The sequence below is a fragment of the Ailuropoda melanoleuca genome, chromosome 8 (genome assembly GCF_002007445.2).
Source record: "Ailuropoda melanoleuca isolate Jingjing chromosome 8, ASM200744v2, whole genome shotgun sequence".
Lineage (NCBI taxonomy): Eukaryota > Metazoa > Chordata > Mammalia > Carnivora > Ursidae > Ailuropoda > Ailuropoda melanoleuca.
In genome coordinates, this window is record NC_048225.1 from 102,541,850 (window position 1) to 102,558,198 (window position 16,349).

Below are 16,349 nucleotides of genomic sequence, written 5' to 3' on the forward strand. Positions count from 1 at the left end.
CGAACCTCACCTATATTCCACAACCACAGCAGTACTGTACACAGTAGTAGCAGATACAGCCAGTTGTCCGAAGCAGTTTGTCGGTTTACACCACCACTAGCAGTACGAGTGTTCCGCATGTCTCTACATCAGAAGTTCACAAGTATTTTCTTTTCTTTCTTTCTTTCTTTCTTTCTTTCTTTCTTTCTTTCTTTCTTTCGTTCTTTTTCTTTCTTTTTTTTTGAGAGAGAGAACAAACGTGTGTGTGTGTGTGTGTGTGTGTGTGTGTGTGCACGCATGGGGAGGCGGCGGGGAGAGACAGAGGAAGAGACAATCTTAAGCAGACTTCATTTACGCTGTTGTAAGCTGCATTTTTTTTAAAAATCTCTACACCATTGGTATTCCAATTTTGTCAGTTGTGTTCTTTTTTTTAATTGTTTAAAGTATATATATATTTTAATTAAATTCAATTAATTAACGTACAATGTATTATTTGTTTCAGGGGTACAGGTCTATGATTCATCAGTGCTCATTACAACACATACCCTCCCCAATGTCCATCGCCCAGTTACCCATCCACCCACCCCCCTCCCCTCCAGCAACCCTCAGTTTGTTTCCTATGATTAAGAGTTTCTTACAGTTTGTCTCCTTCTCTGGTGTCATCTTGTTTCTTTTTTCCTCTCTTCCCCTATGATCCTCTGCCTTGTTTCTTAAATTCCACAAATCAGTGAGATCATATGATAATTGTCGTTCTCTCATTGACTTATTTCACTTTGCATAATACCCTCTAGTTCCATCTATATCGTTGCAAATGGCAAGATTTCATTTTTTGATGGCTGTGTAATATTCTATTGTGTATGTATATATATATATATATACCACATCTTCTTTATCCACTCATCTGTCGATGAACATCTGGTGAGCTGCATCTTTTATCAAGCTATCCCTGAGATATGTCTTAATATTATTTACCTCTGGTAATACTTTTTTTTTTTTCCTTAAAGTCCTGTTCAGTATCATTTAATTTTTGGTTGTATTAGTCAGTTATATCTTTTTCCATGCTGTCGTTTCCAGCTTTTATGTGTTATTAGGTTTCAGTCCTTACAAATAGAAAAAGTTGTATTTTTTCCCAACCCAGTAGGAAAATCTTTTTTTAGCTAATGAATTTAGTTCATTTTCAATTATCAGATACTATTCATATTTATTAATTTACTTATACTATTACATCAGGTGCCTTCTGTTTTTCTTTCTTCTCCCTCTATTCTTGCCTTCTGGGAGAATTGGTTGAATTTTTCTTTTTTTCCTCATTACATTTCCTTTTCTCTCTGGTTTTGGCATGGAATACTATTTCTAGCCTTCAGAGTTATTCTAAAAATTTAACATGAATATTTTTACTTAATATTTAAAGTTAGTATATTTACTCTTCCATTGAACTAGAACCTTAGGGTACTATAATTCTGATTAACAGTCTCCTCTATGTGTGTGTGCATACACACAATAGCTATATAAAATAAAATTCATTCTCTAACTTCTCTTTTTTTTTTTTTGAACCCAGATTGGAATTATGATTGCCATTTACAGTCTTCTAAATGTCTTAAATCCTTTCTCATATTTTCCCCATCTTTTTATCCTGTGCTGCACTATGGATAATATCTTCAATTCTATCTTTTGGTTCGCTAATTTTCTATTTGTGTTCAATCAGATTTTCAATTTATCCACTGGGTTTTAAATTTCAATTATTTTTTCCTATCTTTAGAAGTTCTGTATTTCAGGAATAGCTGGCTTGTTCAGTCAGTAGAGCATGTGACTCTAGATCTCTGGGTCGTGAGTTCAAGCCCCAATGGAGTATGGAGATTACTTAAATAAATAAAACCTTCAAAAAAAGTTCTCTATTTCAAATATTCTCAGTCCTTTTCCTAGTCATTTGTTCTTTATTCATATTTTCAATCCTAACTTCCATTTTTAAAAATATATTAAAAGTTATTTTTTGTTCCATGTCTGATATTTTCAAAATTTGTAGTCTTTCCAGCTCTAACTCTGTTGGGTTTTTTTTTTTTTTCCTGGTTCTCATTATGGTGCCATATTTCCTTGTGTGTTTTTTGAGTTGTTACTGTGAGCTTATATTTTTTAGAATTTTGTGAGGATTCTCTGAATCCTAAATTTCTCCAAAAGATTTACATTTGCCTTTTCCCCAAATCTTGGGGGGCACTACCAACTTGAACTGTGACCAATTTAAAATATAATCTTGGCTGGAGATTTTTGGGAGCACTTGGAAATGTTAATTTGGATTATAGCAAATCCATAAAGGACAGCTTGTGTTTAGGAATATCAGGGAAAAATTTTTTCCCATCTAATAGTGCAGACTGAGACAGGTAATTCTATGTCTGTTCCCTTCTGTGGTGGTGTCTCTTCCCAGCTGTCTATGATGAGCGTGTAGCCGCCTGGTATTGCAGAATTACACGGTGGACTCCCATTATCCACGAAATCTTAGATATCCTGACCTTTTCTTTAGTATCATGCACCCCACACAGCTGTCAAAAATGGAGCTCACAGGAAACAGACTGAGGGTTGCTGGAGGGGAGAAGGGTGGGGGGAATGAGGCAACTGGGTGATCACATTACAGAGGGCAACGGATGTAATGAGCAGTGGGTGTTATATAAGACTGATGAATCACTGAACTCTACCTCTGAAACTAATAGTACACTGCATGTTAATTAATTGAATTTAAACAAAAAAATAAATTAAAAAAAATTTAAAAAAATCGATGTTTGGTTAATTCCATCAGAGCAAAAGCCAGCTTAAGTCCTTATTTACCTATCTGGATTCTTATTTTATTATTACTATCATTCTAAATATTTTATTTATTTATTGGACAGAGAGAGACACAGTGAGAGAGGGAACACCAGCAGGGGGAGTGGAGAGGGAGAAGCAGGCTTCCTGCTGAGCAGGGAGCCTGACCCGGGGCTCCATCCCAGGACCCTGGGATCATGACCTGAGCGGAAGGCAGACGCTTAATGACTGAGCCACCCAGGCACCCCGGATTCTTATTTTTGTTTAACTTTTTGGTCTCTGAGTATTTCTTATATTCTTTTCATTTCATTGATACTCTTTAAAAAAAGGTTTTAAGTAGTACATTTAGTATATTTAGTTGTTTTAATTAGGAGAGCTTTTATAGGGTTCATAGACTAATAACCAATAATTGATTCTTCTGTAGTTTTTTTGTAATTATGCTAATAAAAATGCATAGATTTTTTTGCATGATTGAATAATTTGTATATATTATATTGAAGCTGGGGTTTTTTCATTTAATGGTGTGTCTTGAAGATCTTTTCAAGTTATACATAAAAGTTTTTTTTTTTTATAATAGCAGTTTAGGTAATTTGAACCATCTTACACAAGACAACTAGAAAAGCTGAACAAAATATAAATAGCGTCTGATTGAAAGCAATAGCAAAGTAACAAGATAAAGAAGAATTATTACATCAATGTGAAAAAAGGTTTCTGCCAGCTGACTAAGCCTCTGTTGGAATTTTTTAATGGAAATCTCACCCAAAGATTTTGCTTTCATTTTATTGGTCAACCAAATTGCAAGGAATATGGGAATTTTGTTCTTTTTTAGATGTGTACATGGTTTCCCATGAAGTTATTGTTTCTAATGAAATGGGAGAATAGGGGCGCCTGGGTGGCTCTGTCAGTTAAGTATCTGACTCTTGGTTTTGGCTCAGGTCATGATGTCAGGGTCGTGAGGTTGAGGCCCACATCAGGTTCCGTGCTCAGTGGCGAGTCTGTTTGGGATTCTCTCTCTCCCTGCCTCTCTGCTTCTCCCCTGACTCGTGCTCTCTCTCTCTCAAATAAATAAAATCTTAAAAAAAAAGAAATGGGAGAATAAATATTCTAGCGAGAGGCAACTGGTTAGACTCAAATCTTTTTTTCCTTTTGAATTCAGGAAAAATTTCGGGGTGCCTGGTTGGGTCAGTTGATGAAGCGTCTGCCTTCGGCTCAGGTCATGATCCCAGGGTCCTGGGATCGAGCCCCCTGTGGGGCTCCCTGCTGAGTGGGGAGCCTGATTCTCCCTCTTCTCCGTCTCTTGCTCTCTCTCGCTATCTCTGTCTCTCTCAAATAAATAAATAAAATCTTTAAAAAAAGTAAATTCAGGAAAAAGTTCAAAAACAAAAACTCCAATTTGTGTTTTTATTGGGGTTCATCAATTTTATTAATCTATTTATAGAGAATTGGTACCTATGTCACCCAATTTTTCTATGTCACACAATTTAATTACTGATTTCTGTTGTTAAGTAGCTTTTTGGTGTCATCCATGTTTGGTTCATCTCATTGCTCATACTGTCTGTAACAGTACTTAACCTTAAGTATAACATTTGATGAACAGATACATGAAGGACTATGTAATCCTAACGCCGTATTTTTCAATGGAAGTAGAAAGATTTTTGTTGTAAATAACATTGTTCCTTCCCTCAGGAAGGTTATAGCTGCTGTTATATTATTGTTAACTTTTTAGAGGTAGAGATAATATTTTAATGCTGTAATCAAAGTATTTTCTTCTCAGAAAAATGCACATATGAATTCCTACCAAATTTTGCATACAGTTCTAGGAGATTCATAGGTACTTTGTTTTATTCATAGATATTTTAAATGTCCATTCCTGAATCCCAACTAAACAAACTTTGCTTCAGCAAGGTCTCAACCTTGGCACCCTGGAGGTTTTGGTCTTGCTATGGGCTGAATGTGTTCCCCCAAATTCATATGTTGCACTCCTAGCCCCCAAGGTGCTAGTAATAGGAGGTGGAGCTTGTGGGAGGTGATTAGGCCTTGAGGGTGGAGCCTTTACGAATGGGATCAGCGCCCTCATAAAAGAAGCCTGAGAGCTCCCTTACCCACCTCTGCCATATAAGAATACAGCAAAGATGCCGCCAGTCATCTATGAGCCAGGAAGCAGGACCTTACCAGACAGTAAATCTGCCAGCACCTTGACCTTGGACTTCCCAGCCTCCGAAACTGTGAGAAATAAATTCCTGTTGTTTATAAGCCACCCAATCTATGGAATTCTGTTATAGCAGCCCAAACAGACCAGAACAGGTGCATAGTTCTGATCCAAAGTCAGTTCCACCATGATCATAGTTCCACCACTATGAAGACTGCTCTAACTCTAGATAGGGCGATAACTCCTTCATGGAGAGATCTTGGGATGTTACACTTATTTGTTGATGAGAAACCAGGTAATTCATGGAGACTCCTTCCCTCTTTTTGGCCCTTGGAAGCCAGAGGACGTTGTCTTGTCTCTGCCCCTCATCAGACTGTGTTATCTATCTTGAGTAACCTATAAAAATCAGAATTAGGATGACCACACATCTCAGCTTGTCTGGGGCAGTCTTGCTTTCCACATGTTGTTCAAGTGTAATTTTTAATAGTGCCTCCTTTCCTTCTCAAAAGTGTCCCTGGATAATAAATCACACGGTCCCTACTCAGAATGAGCAGGCTTTGATGGATTTTATCTTTATTTCTGGTCAGCCGTGTAGCTTCCATTCCCTGGCCCCCACCCTTCCAGAATTCCCATTGCGCTAACTCTTCTCTTCCTCGGGCTGAGTCCAGACTCTGATCTGCCTGACCAGGAGCCAAGACTTTTGAGATGCTAGCACGATTAATCGTATACAGCTCAACTCCTCCACAGAATCTTCTTCATAAAATACCCTCTGGTCCAAATGTCCTTCTACCAGTGGACCTAGTAGGGTATAGCGGGTACAGCCTCTGGAATTCTCCAAGGGATCATAGCCCAGTTCCACTTGCCCCTGCTGTAGCCAGTACAGCCCTTGTTTGTCAGAACCTGTCAGCACCTCTATCCGGATGACTTTTTGTGGCTTCTCCAAAATCACCGTCAGGTAGTTGCCTTCTACAGGATCGAGGACAGAGTAGGACTCCTTGTTCAGAATATAAGCGTACTGTGGAATAATATTCAGTCCTGCCATCATGTCAGTGAGGACGTTGGCAACAGGGTTGTCTGGTTCACCAAAGACCTTTTCCTTCTCCACAGGAAAGCATGTGTCCTCAAACACAGAATAATTGCCCATGTGGTAGAAGACCGAGGGACTGAAACGAATTGGAACATTTTGGGCCAAGAGAAGACGGAATTCAGAGAGAAACAAATGAATGGGAATGTTCTCATGGAAAAGGAGAAAGAAAGAGGTCAGACGGGGGAGGTCACTGTTGTGGAAAACTTTCCCAGAGAGGCTCAGGCTGGAGAACTCTAGGATCACCCAAGATAGTTCTTTCCAGGCTGATAATACCCAATAGATGGTAGAAATAAATTTGGGGGTGCAGTGAACATAATCTTCTATCACCAGAAAGTATTCAGAGAGATTGAGAGCAAAGTTCATGAGGAGGGCATAACTGACTTTCTGCCTGGAATAACGTGCTTCGCAGGGTGAGGCATGACTAACATTATTCAGATCTCCCGGGAGAGGAGAGTCACTGAGATCACCATGGATCAGAAGCAGCTTCTGGGCCTCAATGTGTGGTTTGAAGAGGGCTGAAATATTGGCAACTGTTTGGTTGAGCCATTCGGGGTCAGGATCTGACAGGTGGACCAACACGACGATACAATTCAGCTCAGGTTCTGAGGAAGCTTCAAAAAGGGACTGCAAGGTGTCCAAGAGGTAGGTCCCGTGAGGGCGCTTCCCTGAGGAAATCCCCACCGTCAGCAGCTCTAGGGGTGGAGGGAGATATGGGAGCCTTCACCACCTACAAATGGGGAAGAATTCCTAGGTCTCTCCTCTCAGGTCTTCCCCTAAATGCCATACCTATGACAAATTCACATTTCCTTTCCTTGGAAGAGTGTGCTCCAGATATGAGGTTAATCTCTGGTTAGAAGTCGTGAAGTGTGGGGCACCTGGGTGACACAGCGGTTAAGCATCTGCCTTCAGCTCAGGGCGTGATCCCAGCGTTATGGGATTGAGCCCCACATCAGGCTCCTCCACTATGAGCCTGCTTCTTCCTCTCCCACTCCCCCTGCTTGTGGTTCCCTCTCTTGCTGGCTGTCTCTATCTCTGTCAAATAAATAAATAAAATCTTAAAAAAAAAAAAAGAAGTCGTGAAGTGGTTTTTTGATCACAACGTTAAAAGGCTGTTGGTGGAAACTTTATGAAGAACAAGCATCTCTCTGATGAGGGAGGCTGCCATGTACTAAAGGTAAATTTCCTGGCTTGGCCAGTGAGCCAGGCCTTGACCTCAGAGTTATCTCAGCTACTGTGGATCAACCGGACCTGGATTAGAGGATCTCCAGGGACCTACATAAACCCAAGGGTTCTGGCAGTCTAGTGTACAGCGAGTCAACATCCACCCACCCTTTTCTTCCTCTACCCAGTGCTTTTTACCTAGCTCTCCTCTCCTCTCCTCCTCTCCCATCCTGTATTCCCCCCACCTCCCCGGCATGGGGGGGGTCCATGAATGAGCTTCACTATGGAATGGCTCCTAAACAGGTCACTATGGACTTCTCAGCTTGTTAGTCATTCAAGCGGGTGGCCAGTGGGAAGAAAGTACACTCAGGATTATAACCTACACCAAATTTCATAGCATGGCCCTCCCTCAGACCACCCTGCTTTCCTCCCCAGAAGCCAGCTCATGTTCCCTTTTTACCCATCCTCCTTTTTCTTGTTGGAATACCTTGTCTGACCTTCTCCGAGTATGACCACTCCCTCCCCTATACTCACTCTTTTCCTGGGGAAGGGATCCAGTCAGGAATTTGTAGTTGGCCTGTCGGAGTAAAGGGGAGGGTTTCTGTAGGTCCTTGAAGGTTGCCAGATAGTTCTTGCTTTCAGAGCTCATTTGCTCCTGGTTGAGCTGCCACAGTATTTTCTTCTTTTCCTCCTGCTGAGGATAAGATGAACATCAGCCCTGATGTTCATCCCGAGGCCCCTGGAGACAAGTAAGGGGCAGATCCCCCTTTTAAGACAGTCAGGGCAAGCCCCAGGATCCAGTCACCAGAGAGCCTAAGTATCAGGACTTAGCTGATTGCTGTCCCCACTGCACCATGAGAACACACAGGATTTTCCAGAAGGGGTGGTGGGCTCTGGAATCCGGTAGAAAGTAGGAATACCTGTAGGAGTTTCTAGGCTTCTGTAGAGTAGAACTTGCTTGCCCCACCATGCCTCACATTTAATTTCTCCTACCATTATTAGGCTGGCCAAAGTCACCTAACTCAGCTTAGACTGTGCTGGGTTCTGTGGTAGGTACTGAAGACCAGTGTCTGGTCCTGTCCTTATGGAAGATACCCACAGTGCCTCAATTCTAAAGCCCTTTCTTTTACTCCACTCTGACCATGTGAATATTTCTCAACCACTTCCCCACATCCACTATGCTTTGCTGTAGCTGGTCAGAGGCATTAAGGAAAAATATAGACTTCCCAAACCTGAGCGTGACCTGCATTGGATTTGGTTTTCTCTACTTGCAGGTGTCATGCACGTGGGAGAAGTTATTTTAGGATTCAATGTGTCTCAATTCCTTCGTATGAGAAATGGAATGAATCACATCTCTCGTGCCAGGCTCCAGTGAGGGAAGCGGCCTGCACTCAGGCAGCCCTCATCCCATGCAGGTCCTGAGTCAGCATGGTTTTCTAGACGTGTCTGGGCATTGCTCTCTCCACACTTAAACTGCCCTCTCTTTCTCTTTGCCTTTGTTCAAATTTTATGCCTCTTTCAAGGCTGGTTCAGTATTTACCTTTTCTCTGACACTCTCCTGATTCTTCAAGCACCCGCTTCTTAGAACTTTTGCCGTGATAACTAGAGTGTTTGCATGACTGGAAGAAACTTCCCCCTACCGAAGTATTGAGAAACAGTCCAATCTCTGTCTCTGGTACTTACCAATGGTAAGTTATACGGAAGATGTTCTTCATTATTCTCTTGGAGGAAGAAGTTCAGGAAGATTAAGGACACAGCAACTATGATACATTTCCATGGGCAACGATGCATGGCGCTGGAGCCTGGAACAAAGAAATGTGAGCATGATATGCATCCCGAGTGCCTCCAGCTCAGAAAAGCATAGGGATGGCCTCCTCTTGCCTGGAAGCCTCCCACTTCCCATCCCCTCTTTCTTCCTTCTGGACACCATTGCCAAATTATGTCAGCCGTCTTTCCCCCACCCACCTCGACCCTCCTTCCTACCTGTAGCCATCTAAGGAGAGACAAGGGCCAAGGAGTTTGACTCTATTCCACGTCTACCTTCTTCACCTCCTGTCCGGGTTTCCAGGTGACATTGGAGTAGCTTCTTTTGTTTATCCACTCTTGGGAGTAGAGACCCAACCAGAGAGAATGTGTTGCCAAGAAGAGGAAATCAAGTGTTAGGCATTAATCATATTCTTCCCTAAACTCCAAATTCAAGTCAAAGTCTCTACTTGGTTGTTATTGATCAATCATTGGGTCTTGTCTGTTAGTTCCCTGTTTAATTTTTGTGTGTGATCCTTCTTCCCAGGATTATGTTAAGCAGATTATGATGTTTTGAATTAAGTCAGAGGGACCAAGGGAAGCTCTTGTTAGTATATCTCTCCCCATCCTGAACTGGTGAGTAGGATGGAACCCTAAAAGTGACCAGAAACTTCTAATCACGTGAAAGTCTTTACCATGTTTGGAGTGCTGTATCCACGGAGTCTTTTAGTCTAACAGAAGATGTGGCTTGAGGGTTTATCGGAGAGCTGGAATTTCTCTGAGATCAAGGAGAAAATACTTTAATATTTTTATGCATGCAGGATGGGGTCCCAGAGTGGCTCCTCTGAGGTAGCAGAAACTAGTCACCCCTCCCAGGAGACCCTGCTTGACAACCATTGTCCAGCCTGAATGGGGGGCTTGTTACCACTCCAGCCTCACATCAAGCACCTGTTCCTGGATAAGGTGGGGCTAAAGTTTTAAAGCCTTTTATCTTTTATCTCAAACTCAGAGGTGTGGAAATTAACGGTTGGTTTGAATCTAATTAACGGAAGTGGATATTGAATGTTCCCTTCCCCTATGAGAGGGCTGCCACAGATAGTTCCTGGAGGAGTTATAGCTCGCATTCTGCCCCCTCCCCACCCAGGCTCTGTGACGCTGTGCTGCTGGGGGATGCACCAGTCACCACAAACTGGTCCCCAAATCTGCAGTTCTTACGTGGGCCTCCCACTTCCCAGAACTGCCCAGTGGGCCTCTGAAGTTTCCTTTTCTTCTCTTCTCCTTAGCTGCTCTGTCTCGTTACCAAGATCACATTTCCAGTTCTTCCTTGCTTTCCCCACCCCTCCCCTCCATGCTTGACTTCGCATTAGGCAAAAAAGCACATTTGGCCTTTTACTAAGGAAAGAATATAACCAAATGACATTGTCTCTTATCAGTTCAGCTTTTTAGATATGAAAAACAGAACTTGGGGACCCTGGGTGGCTCAGTCGGTTAAGCATCTGACTTTGGCTCAGTTCATGATCCTGGGGTCTCGTGATTGAGTCCCGCGCTCCACGCTCAGTGCAGAGTCGGCTTGTCCCTCTCCCTCTGCCTCTGCCCTGGCTTGTGCTCTGTCTCTCTCTCAAATAAATAAATAAAATCTTTAAAAAAGGAAAGGAAAGGAAAGGAAAGGGAAGGAAAGGAAAGGAAAGGAAAGGAAAGGAAAGGAAAGGAAAGGAAAGGAGAGGAGAAGAAAAGAAAAGAAGAAAAGAAAAGAAAAGAAAAGAAAAGAAAAGAAAAGAAAAGAAAAACAGAACTTGCCTTTAGGATAAGATCTTACTTACAATAATATTTTATTTCCTTTCAGTTTTATTGAGATATAGTGAACATACAGAACTGTTTACATAGGTTTAATGTGCACAGCATAGTGGCTTTACTTACATATATTGCAAAATGACTACGGCCATAAGGTTTAGTTAACATCCATCATCCCATATGGACACAGACACACACAGGAAAAAAAACACATTTTTTTCTTTGCGATGAGAACTTTTATTATTTACTCTCTTAGCAACTTTCAAATATACCACACAACAGAGTTAACTACAGTCATCATGTTGTACATTACATCCTCAGTCCTTACTTATTTTATAACTGGAAGTTTGTACGTTTTGACCACCTTCCTCCACTTCCTTCTCCCCTCAACCCCCCGCTCCTGGTTCTGAAAATCTAACCTCTTTTTCTGTGAATTTGTTTGTTTTTTAGATTCCACATATAAAAGAGATCAGACAGAATTTGTCTTTCTCTGTCTGACTTACTTCATTTAGCATAATGCCCTCCGTGTCCATCCATGGTGTCACAAGTGGCACGATTTCCTTCTTTTTGACGGCTGAGGAGTATTACACACAATTTTCTTGACTCATAATAATGCTGTTTTGAGAAGTCCATGTATTTAAAAAATATAGTTTTCTACCACGGCATAACTACCCTGAACTAAAACCCTTTTTCCTTCCCTTCTCTTCCCCTTTTGAATCCTCTTCTTCCAATTTTTCCTCTCCTCTCCTTTCTCCTCTAGGAACCAAAAAATAAACAAGCAAACAAATAAAAAACTATTACATTGAAGTTAAGATGGTTAGAGAAAAATCTAGGACTTTTTTTGGCATTAAAAATTGTTTATAATTTTATTTTTATTTTATTATTTTTTTTGTTTATAATTTTAATGTTCAATTTATTATTTTTTTTCTTTTATGGTCAGTGATTTTTTTGGTCCTGTTTAGAAATATCACACACTACACGGTTGCAGAGATAGTCTCTAACGTTTCCTTCTAGCTCTGTAGTGTGGATTGTCCCCCCAGCTTTATTGAAGTATATGGTAATTGACAAATAAAAATTATATGTATTTGAGGTGTACGACTTGATGTTTTGATATATGTTTATGCTGTGAAATAATCACCACAATCAAGCTCAATAACATATCCATCACCTCACACAGTGACCGTTTTCTTTCTTTTCCTTTTCTTTCCTTTCCCCTCTCCTTCCTTCCTTCCTTCCTTCTCCCTCCTTTCTTTGGATGAAAGCCCTTAATATCTACCTTTTAGCGAATTTCATGGATACAATACAGTATTGTTAACGATCCTCACATTGCTATACACGAGACCCCCGAGCTTATTAATCTTGCACAACTGGAACTTTGTACTCTTTGACTAAGACCTCCCCATTTCCCCTCCCCCAGCCCTGGCAACCACCATTCTACTGTCTGCTTCTAGTAGGTACATTCTGGTATCTCATTGTGTTTGTTTTCTTTTGTAAACTAAGATTTAATTTTTTTATGGTAAAATCAGCTTTTTAAAGCATAGAGTTCTGTAAGTTTTGGCATGAATATACTGTCATGTAGCTGCCACCATATTCAAGACAGAGAACACTGTCATCACCTCCCGAAATGTCCTCATACCCTCTTGTAGTCAATCCTTTCCCTCATTCCCAGCCTCCTGCAGCTATTCACCTGTTTTCTGTCTCCATAGTCTTGCTCTTTCCAGAATTTCATACCGATGGAATCATGTGGTATGTAGCCTTCTGAGGCTGGCCCTTCTCAGCACGCTGCATTCGAGACTCATCCGTATTTTTGTGTATGTTAGGAGCTCCTTCCTTTTTACTGCTGAGTGATAGTCTACTTTAAGGATGGGCCACGGCTTCTTTATTCATTCATAATCGGATGGATATTTGGGTTGTGTCCAGGTTTTGGCAATTACAAATAAAACCACTAAAGATGTTCTCTATCAGGTTTTTGTTTAACATAAATTTTCATTTCTCTCAGATTAACGCCCAGGAGAGCAATTGCTGAGTCATACGATAAGTGCATGTTTACTTTATAAGAAACTGCTATTCTAAAGCAGTGGATCGTTTTAAGCCCCCCCCCCCCCAATATATGAGGAGAGTTCCAGTCGCTCCCAGTCAATACTTGGATTGTCAGGTTATTTTAAACATTTTATCCCTTCAAATAGGTATATGTTAGTGTCTCATTGTGTTTTCAGTTTGCATTTTCCTAATAGTTAATGATGTTGATCATTTCCCCCCTTAAAATCAGTCTTTAAAGCTATATTCTTTATTCTAAGGACTGCTTTAATTGCATCCCATAAATTTAGAGGTTGTGTATTCATTATTATTCAGCTTAAAATAGCTTCTAATTTCATTTGCAATTTCTTTTTTTTTTTTTTAAAGATTTTATTTATTTATTTGACAGAGATAGAGACAGGCAAGGAGAAAGGGAGCACAACCAGGGGGAGTGGGAGAAGAAGAAGCAGGCTCATAGCAGAGGAGCCTGATGTGAAGCTCGATCCCATAACGCCGGGATCACGCCCTGAGCTGAAGGCAGACGCTTAACCGCTGTGCCACCCAGGCGCCCCTGCAATTTCTTTTTTGACCCATAAGTTATTTAGAAATGTTGCTTAATATTCCAAATCTTTTGAGATTTTCTAGATGTTTAATTGTTCTTGGTTTCTACTTTTATTCCTTTTTGGTTCGAGAGCATGTTTTGTATGGCTATAATCCTTGAAACCAGGGTAGCTCTCTAATACACAGTCATTGTTCTGCTGTGGCAAAATATTTGGCAAAATTTTCTCACCTGGCCTTGCTTCTGGTTTCCCACCTCACCCCATTCCTGACTTTTTGGCTTCTCTTTTCAGTCTCTGACCAGATAACTCTTTGAACCTGAAGCAGATCTGGCTTCTCTGGCTTGTCTTGTCAAAGAGAGGTCTTTGGCACTATTTTGTCATCTCTTGGCTTCCTCCATTTCTGGCTGGGCCCATTACCATCTTGCCTAGATAAGCCCTGGCCTGGGGACTGGTCCTGATTGGTGCAGTAACAGATGTCCTCTTTTCCTTAAGGCGTTTTTTTGTGCCTCTGAGGAACATTGGGTGATATCCAGTTCACTAGGCCTGTACTATACTCAGGGATGATCCTATCTGGGGACTTTCTAGACTGACAAACTCAGATGTTCTTCAGAGGGAAAGGGAAGAGTATCCAGGAGATGCTCTTAAACATATTTTAGACATAGACTTCTTTGGACATTTTCAGAAAAATGCATAAAACATACCCAGCCACTCACACACTCTCCAATACCTACTTAAACAAAGACCACAGTTCCTGCAACCAATCACACATATAGCAATTAACACCCCCATACCCCTGCACATATACCCACTCCCACATGGCCACACATCAACCTTCCACACACCAGCCAACCCCACACACCTACATATATAGCCACTTATATACACAATACACTCTTCTCATTAACATACTTCCCACCCACCTGTATATTTCATACATACCCATAAGCACCCATATACATACCTCCTTACAAAAACCACACACACATCTCACACACACTTTTGTATTGAAGTTCAGGTTAGCTCCAGGTTAAGAACTCATCATTAAAGGGTGTCTTTTCATAAAAGTCCCCTACTCACAGACTTCTGTATCTGACAGGTTAGAATTTAGGATCCTGAGGAATCTCTTGGAATAAATCATCCATGCTTTGGGGCAGAGTGAGTGGGGGCCCTTCCTCTCCGCTGTCCTTACTCTCTGTGCTCATGTCTAACTAGCATTTCCCATTACATGATGATGTGATATTCTAGAATGTTATTAATCTCGCCACTAGTCTGTAAACATCTTGGGGACTGTATCATCAATCTTTAAATTCCCAGTGCTTAGCATAAGGCTTAGCTTAGAGGGCACTCAATTAATTTTGAGAGAATGGGTGACTCACTTTCAGACTGCCTGAATGAAAATAATTCACCTATTCAACAAATATATGTTGAGTTTCTATTGGTTGCCAGGTGCTGCATTAGTCTTGTTAGAGAGGAAAGGAAGAGCAAGACTTTGCCCTGTGACTTTTGGAGATATAGTTGAATGTAGGAGACAGGCAGACAGAAAGTTATAATATCTGTAGGGTATTTCTTTGCTCAATTCTTATGACATGGAAGGCACTCAATATAATTTCTTGATTGAACAAAGTGCTATAGTAGAGTTCAGCATAAACTATTATGAAAAATAGCAGAAAGGTGTTAACTCTGTCTCTGGATAGTCAGGAAAGTCTTCCCAGAGGAGATTACACTTGAGCTAGAGTTTGAGAGCTGATTGGGAATTTTCCAGGTGAATCTAAGGGTGAGGGCATATTAGACGATCTGAATTTTGGCTACAGAAGGTAGAAGGATATGAGTCTGAGAAGTTTGATCCAGACTGTGAGACTCTTGTGAGTAATACAGGGTTGATGTTCAACCCAGTTACTAACCAATTAGTAAGCACCTGCCTTTGGGTGTGGTCCAGTGTCCCAGGAGGCATCTCTTCCCCTTCCCTGATACTCCCCAGACCTTCCATGACCTAGCAACAAGAGTTAAGAACGGGCACTTCAGGGGACTTCTAGGACCTGTCCTAGTGCTGGGGCCAGCGCTTGTTTCAATTGAAGTGTTCTTGTTCCATCTAGTTTTTAAATTTTTAGTACCATCTCTGATATAATGCAAAGAAAAAGAGCTGAGAGAATTAGTATTTACTGAACAACTTTTGTGGCAGACACGGTAGTGATGGAATGGGAAGTCACTTGCTAATGTGTTCTTATTGAGTCCTCATAAATGCCATTGAATGTATATATTATTATCCCTACATATGAGGAAGTGAGGCTAAGTAAAGAGAAGAAATATTTATTAAGAGTCTGCTATTGATAGATGTTGCCTTGCTCCTACCTTTGGCCATGGGTCTTAGTATTTCCATTTCTAGACTCTAACTCTTGGGAGACTTTGCTTGGCTGTCTTAGGATATCCCAACTTAATTTTGATCACAAGTAACCAACTGTGTTTTCTTTTTTTTTTTTTTTTAAGATTTTATTTATTTATTTGACAGAGATAGAGACAGCCAGCGAGAGAGGGAAACACAAGCAGGGGGAGTGGGAGAGGAAGAAGCAGGCTCATAGCGGAAGAGCCTGATGTGGGGCTTGATCCAATAACGCCGGGATCACGCCTGGAGCCGAAGGCAGACGCTTAACCGCTGTGCCACCCAGGCGCCCCCCCAACTGTGTTTTCTGATCAGCACACAACAAATTATTTTTAAAATGGACAGAAGGTCAATAAAAGACAGCCTGATGTAGAGATTCACACAAGATGGGTGGGGACAATGCAGTAAGAGAAAAATAAAAAAGAAGTGGTTACAGAGAAGATGAGAGAGAGAGAGAGAGTGAGAGAGAGCGAGCAGGGGGAAGGGCAAAGGAATAGGGAGAGAGAGAATCTTAAAGAAGCCCCACACCCAGCACAGAGTCTGTTGCTGGGCACGATCTCACGACCCTGAGATCATGACCCGAGCCGGAATCAAGAGTCTGACACTTAACTGACTGAGCCACCAGGCGCCCCTGGGATGATCCAGTTTTGTATCAGAAATGCACCCCATTTATGAGCTGAACATGGGGGCTTTTCA

General features: G+C 41.3%; 1 protein-coding gene across 1 annotated transcript; it reads right to left on the reverse strand.

Annotated features, from left to right (window-relative positions):
- Nucleotides 1-5,547: 5,547 nt before the first annotated feature.
- On the reverse strand, nt 5,548-9,254 carry LOC100483780 (alpha-1,3-mannosyl-glycoprotein 4-beta-N-acetylglucosaminyltransferase-like protein MGAT4E). The gene is made up of 4 exons (XM_011232618.3): nt 9,150-9,254; nt 8,850-8,968; nt 7,701-7,857; nt 5,548-6,697 (listed from the first exon to the last, which is right to left on the reverse strand). The coding sequence occupies exons 1-4, from the start codon at nt 9,157-9,159 to the stop codon at nt 5,556-5,558; spliced, it is 1,428 nt and encodes a 475-aa protein (XP_011230920.2). The 5' UTR covers nt 9,160-9,254; the 3' UTR covers nt 5,548-5,555.
- Nucleotides 9,255-16,349: the final 7,095 nt, after the last annotated feature.

Coding starts and splice junctions, on each gene's coding strand:
- LOC100483780 (XM_011232618.3), bottom strand. Junction 7,858..8,849: donor TTCCGTATAACTTACCATTG/GTAAGTACCAGA, acceptor TATCCTCAGCAG/GAGGAAAAGAAGAAAATACT. Junction 6,698..7,700: donor ATCCCTTCCCCAGGAAAAGA/GTGAGTATAGGG, acceptor CTCCACCCCTAG/AGCTGCTGACGGTGGGGATT.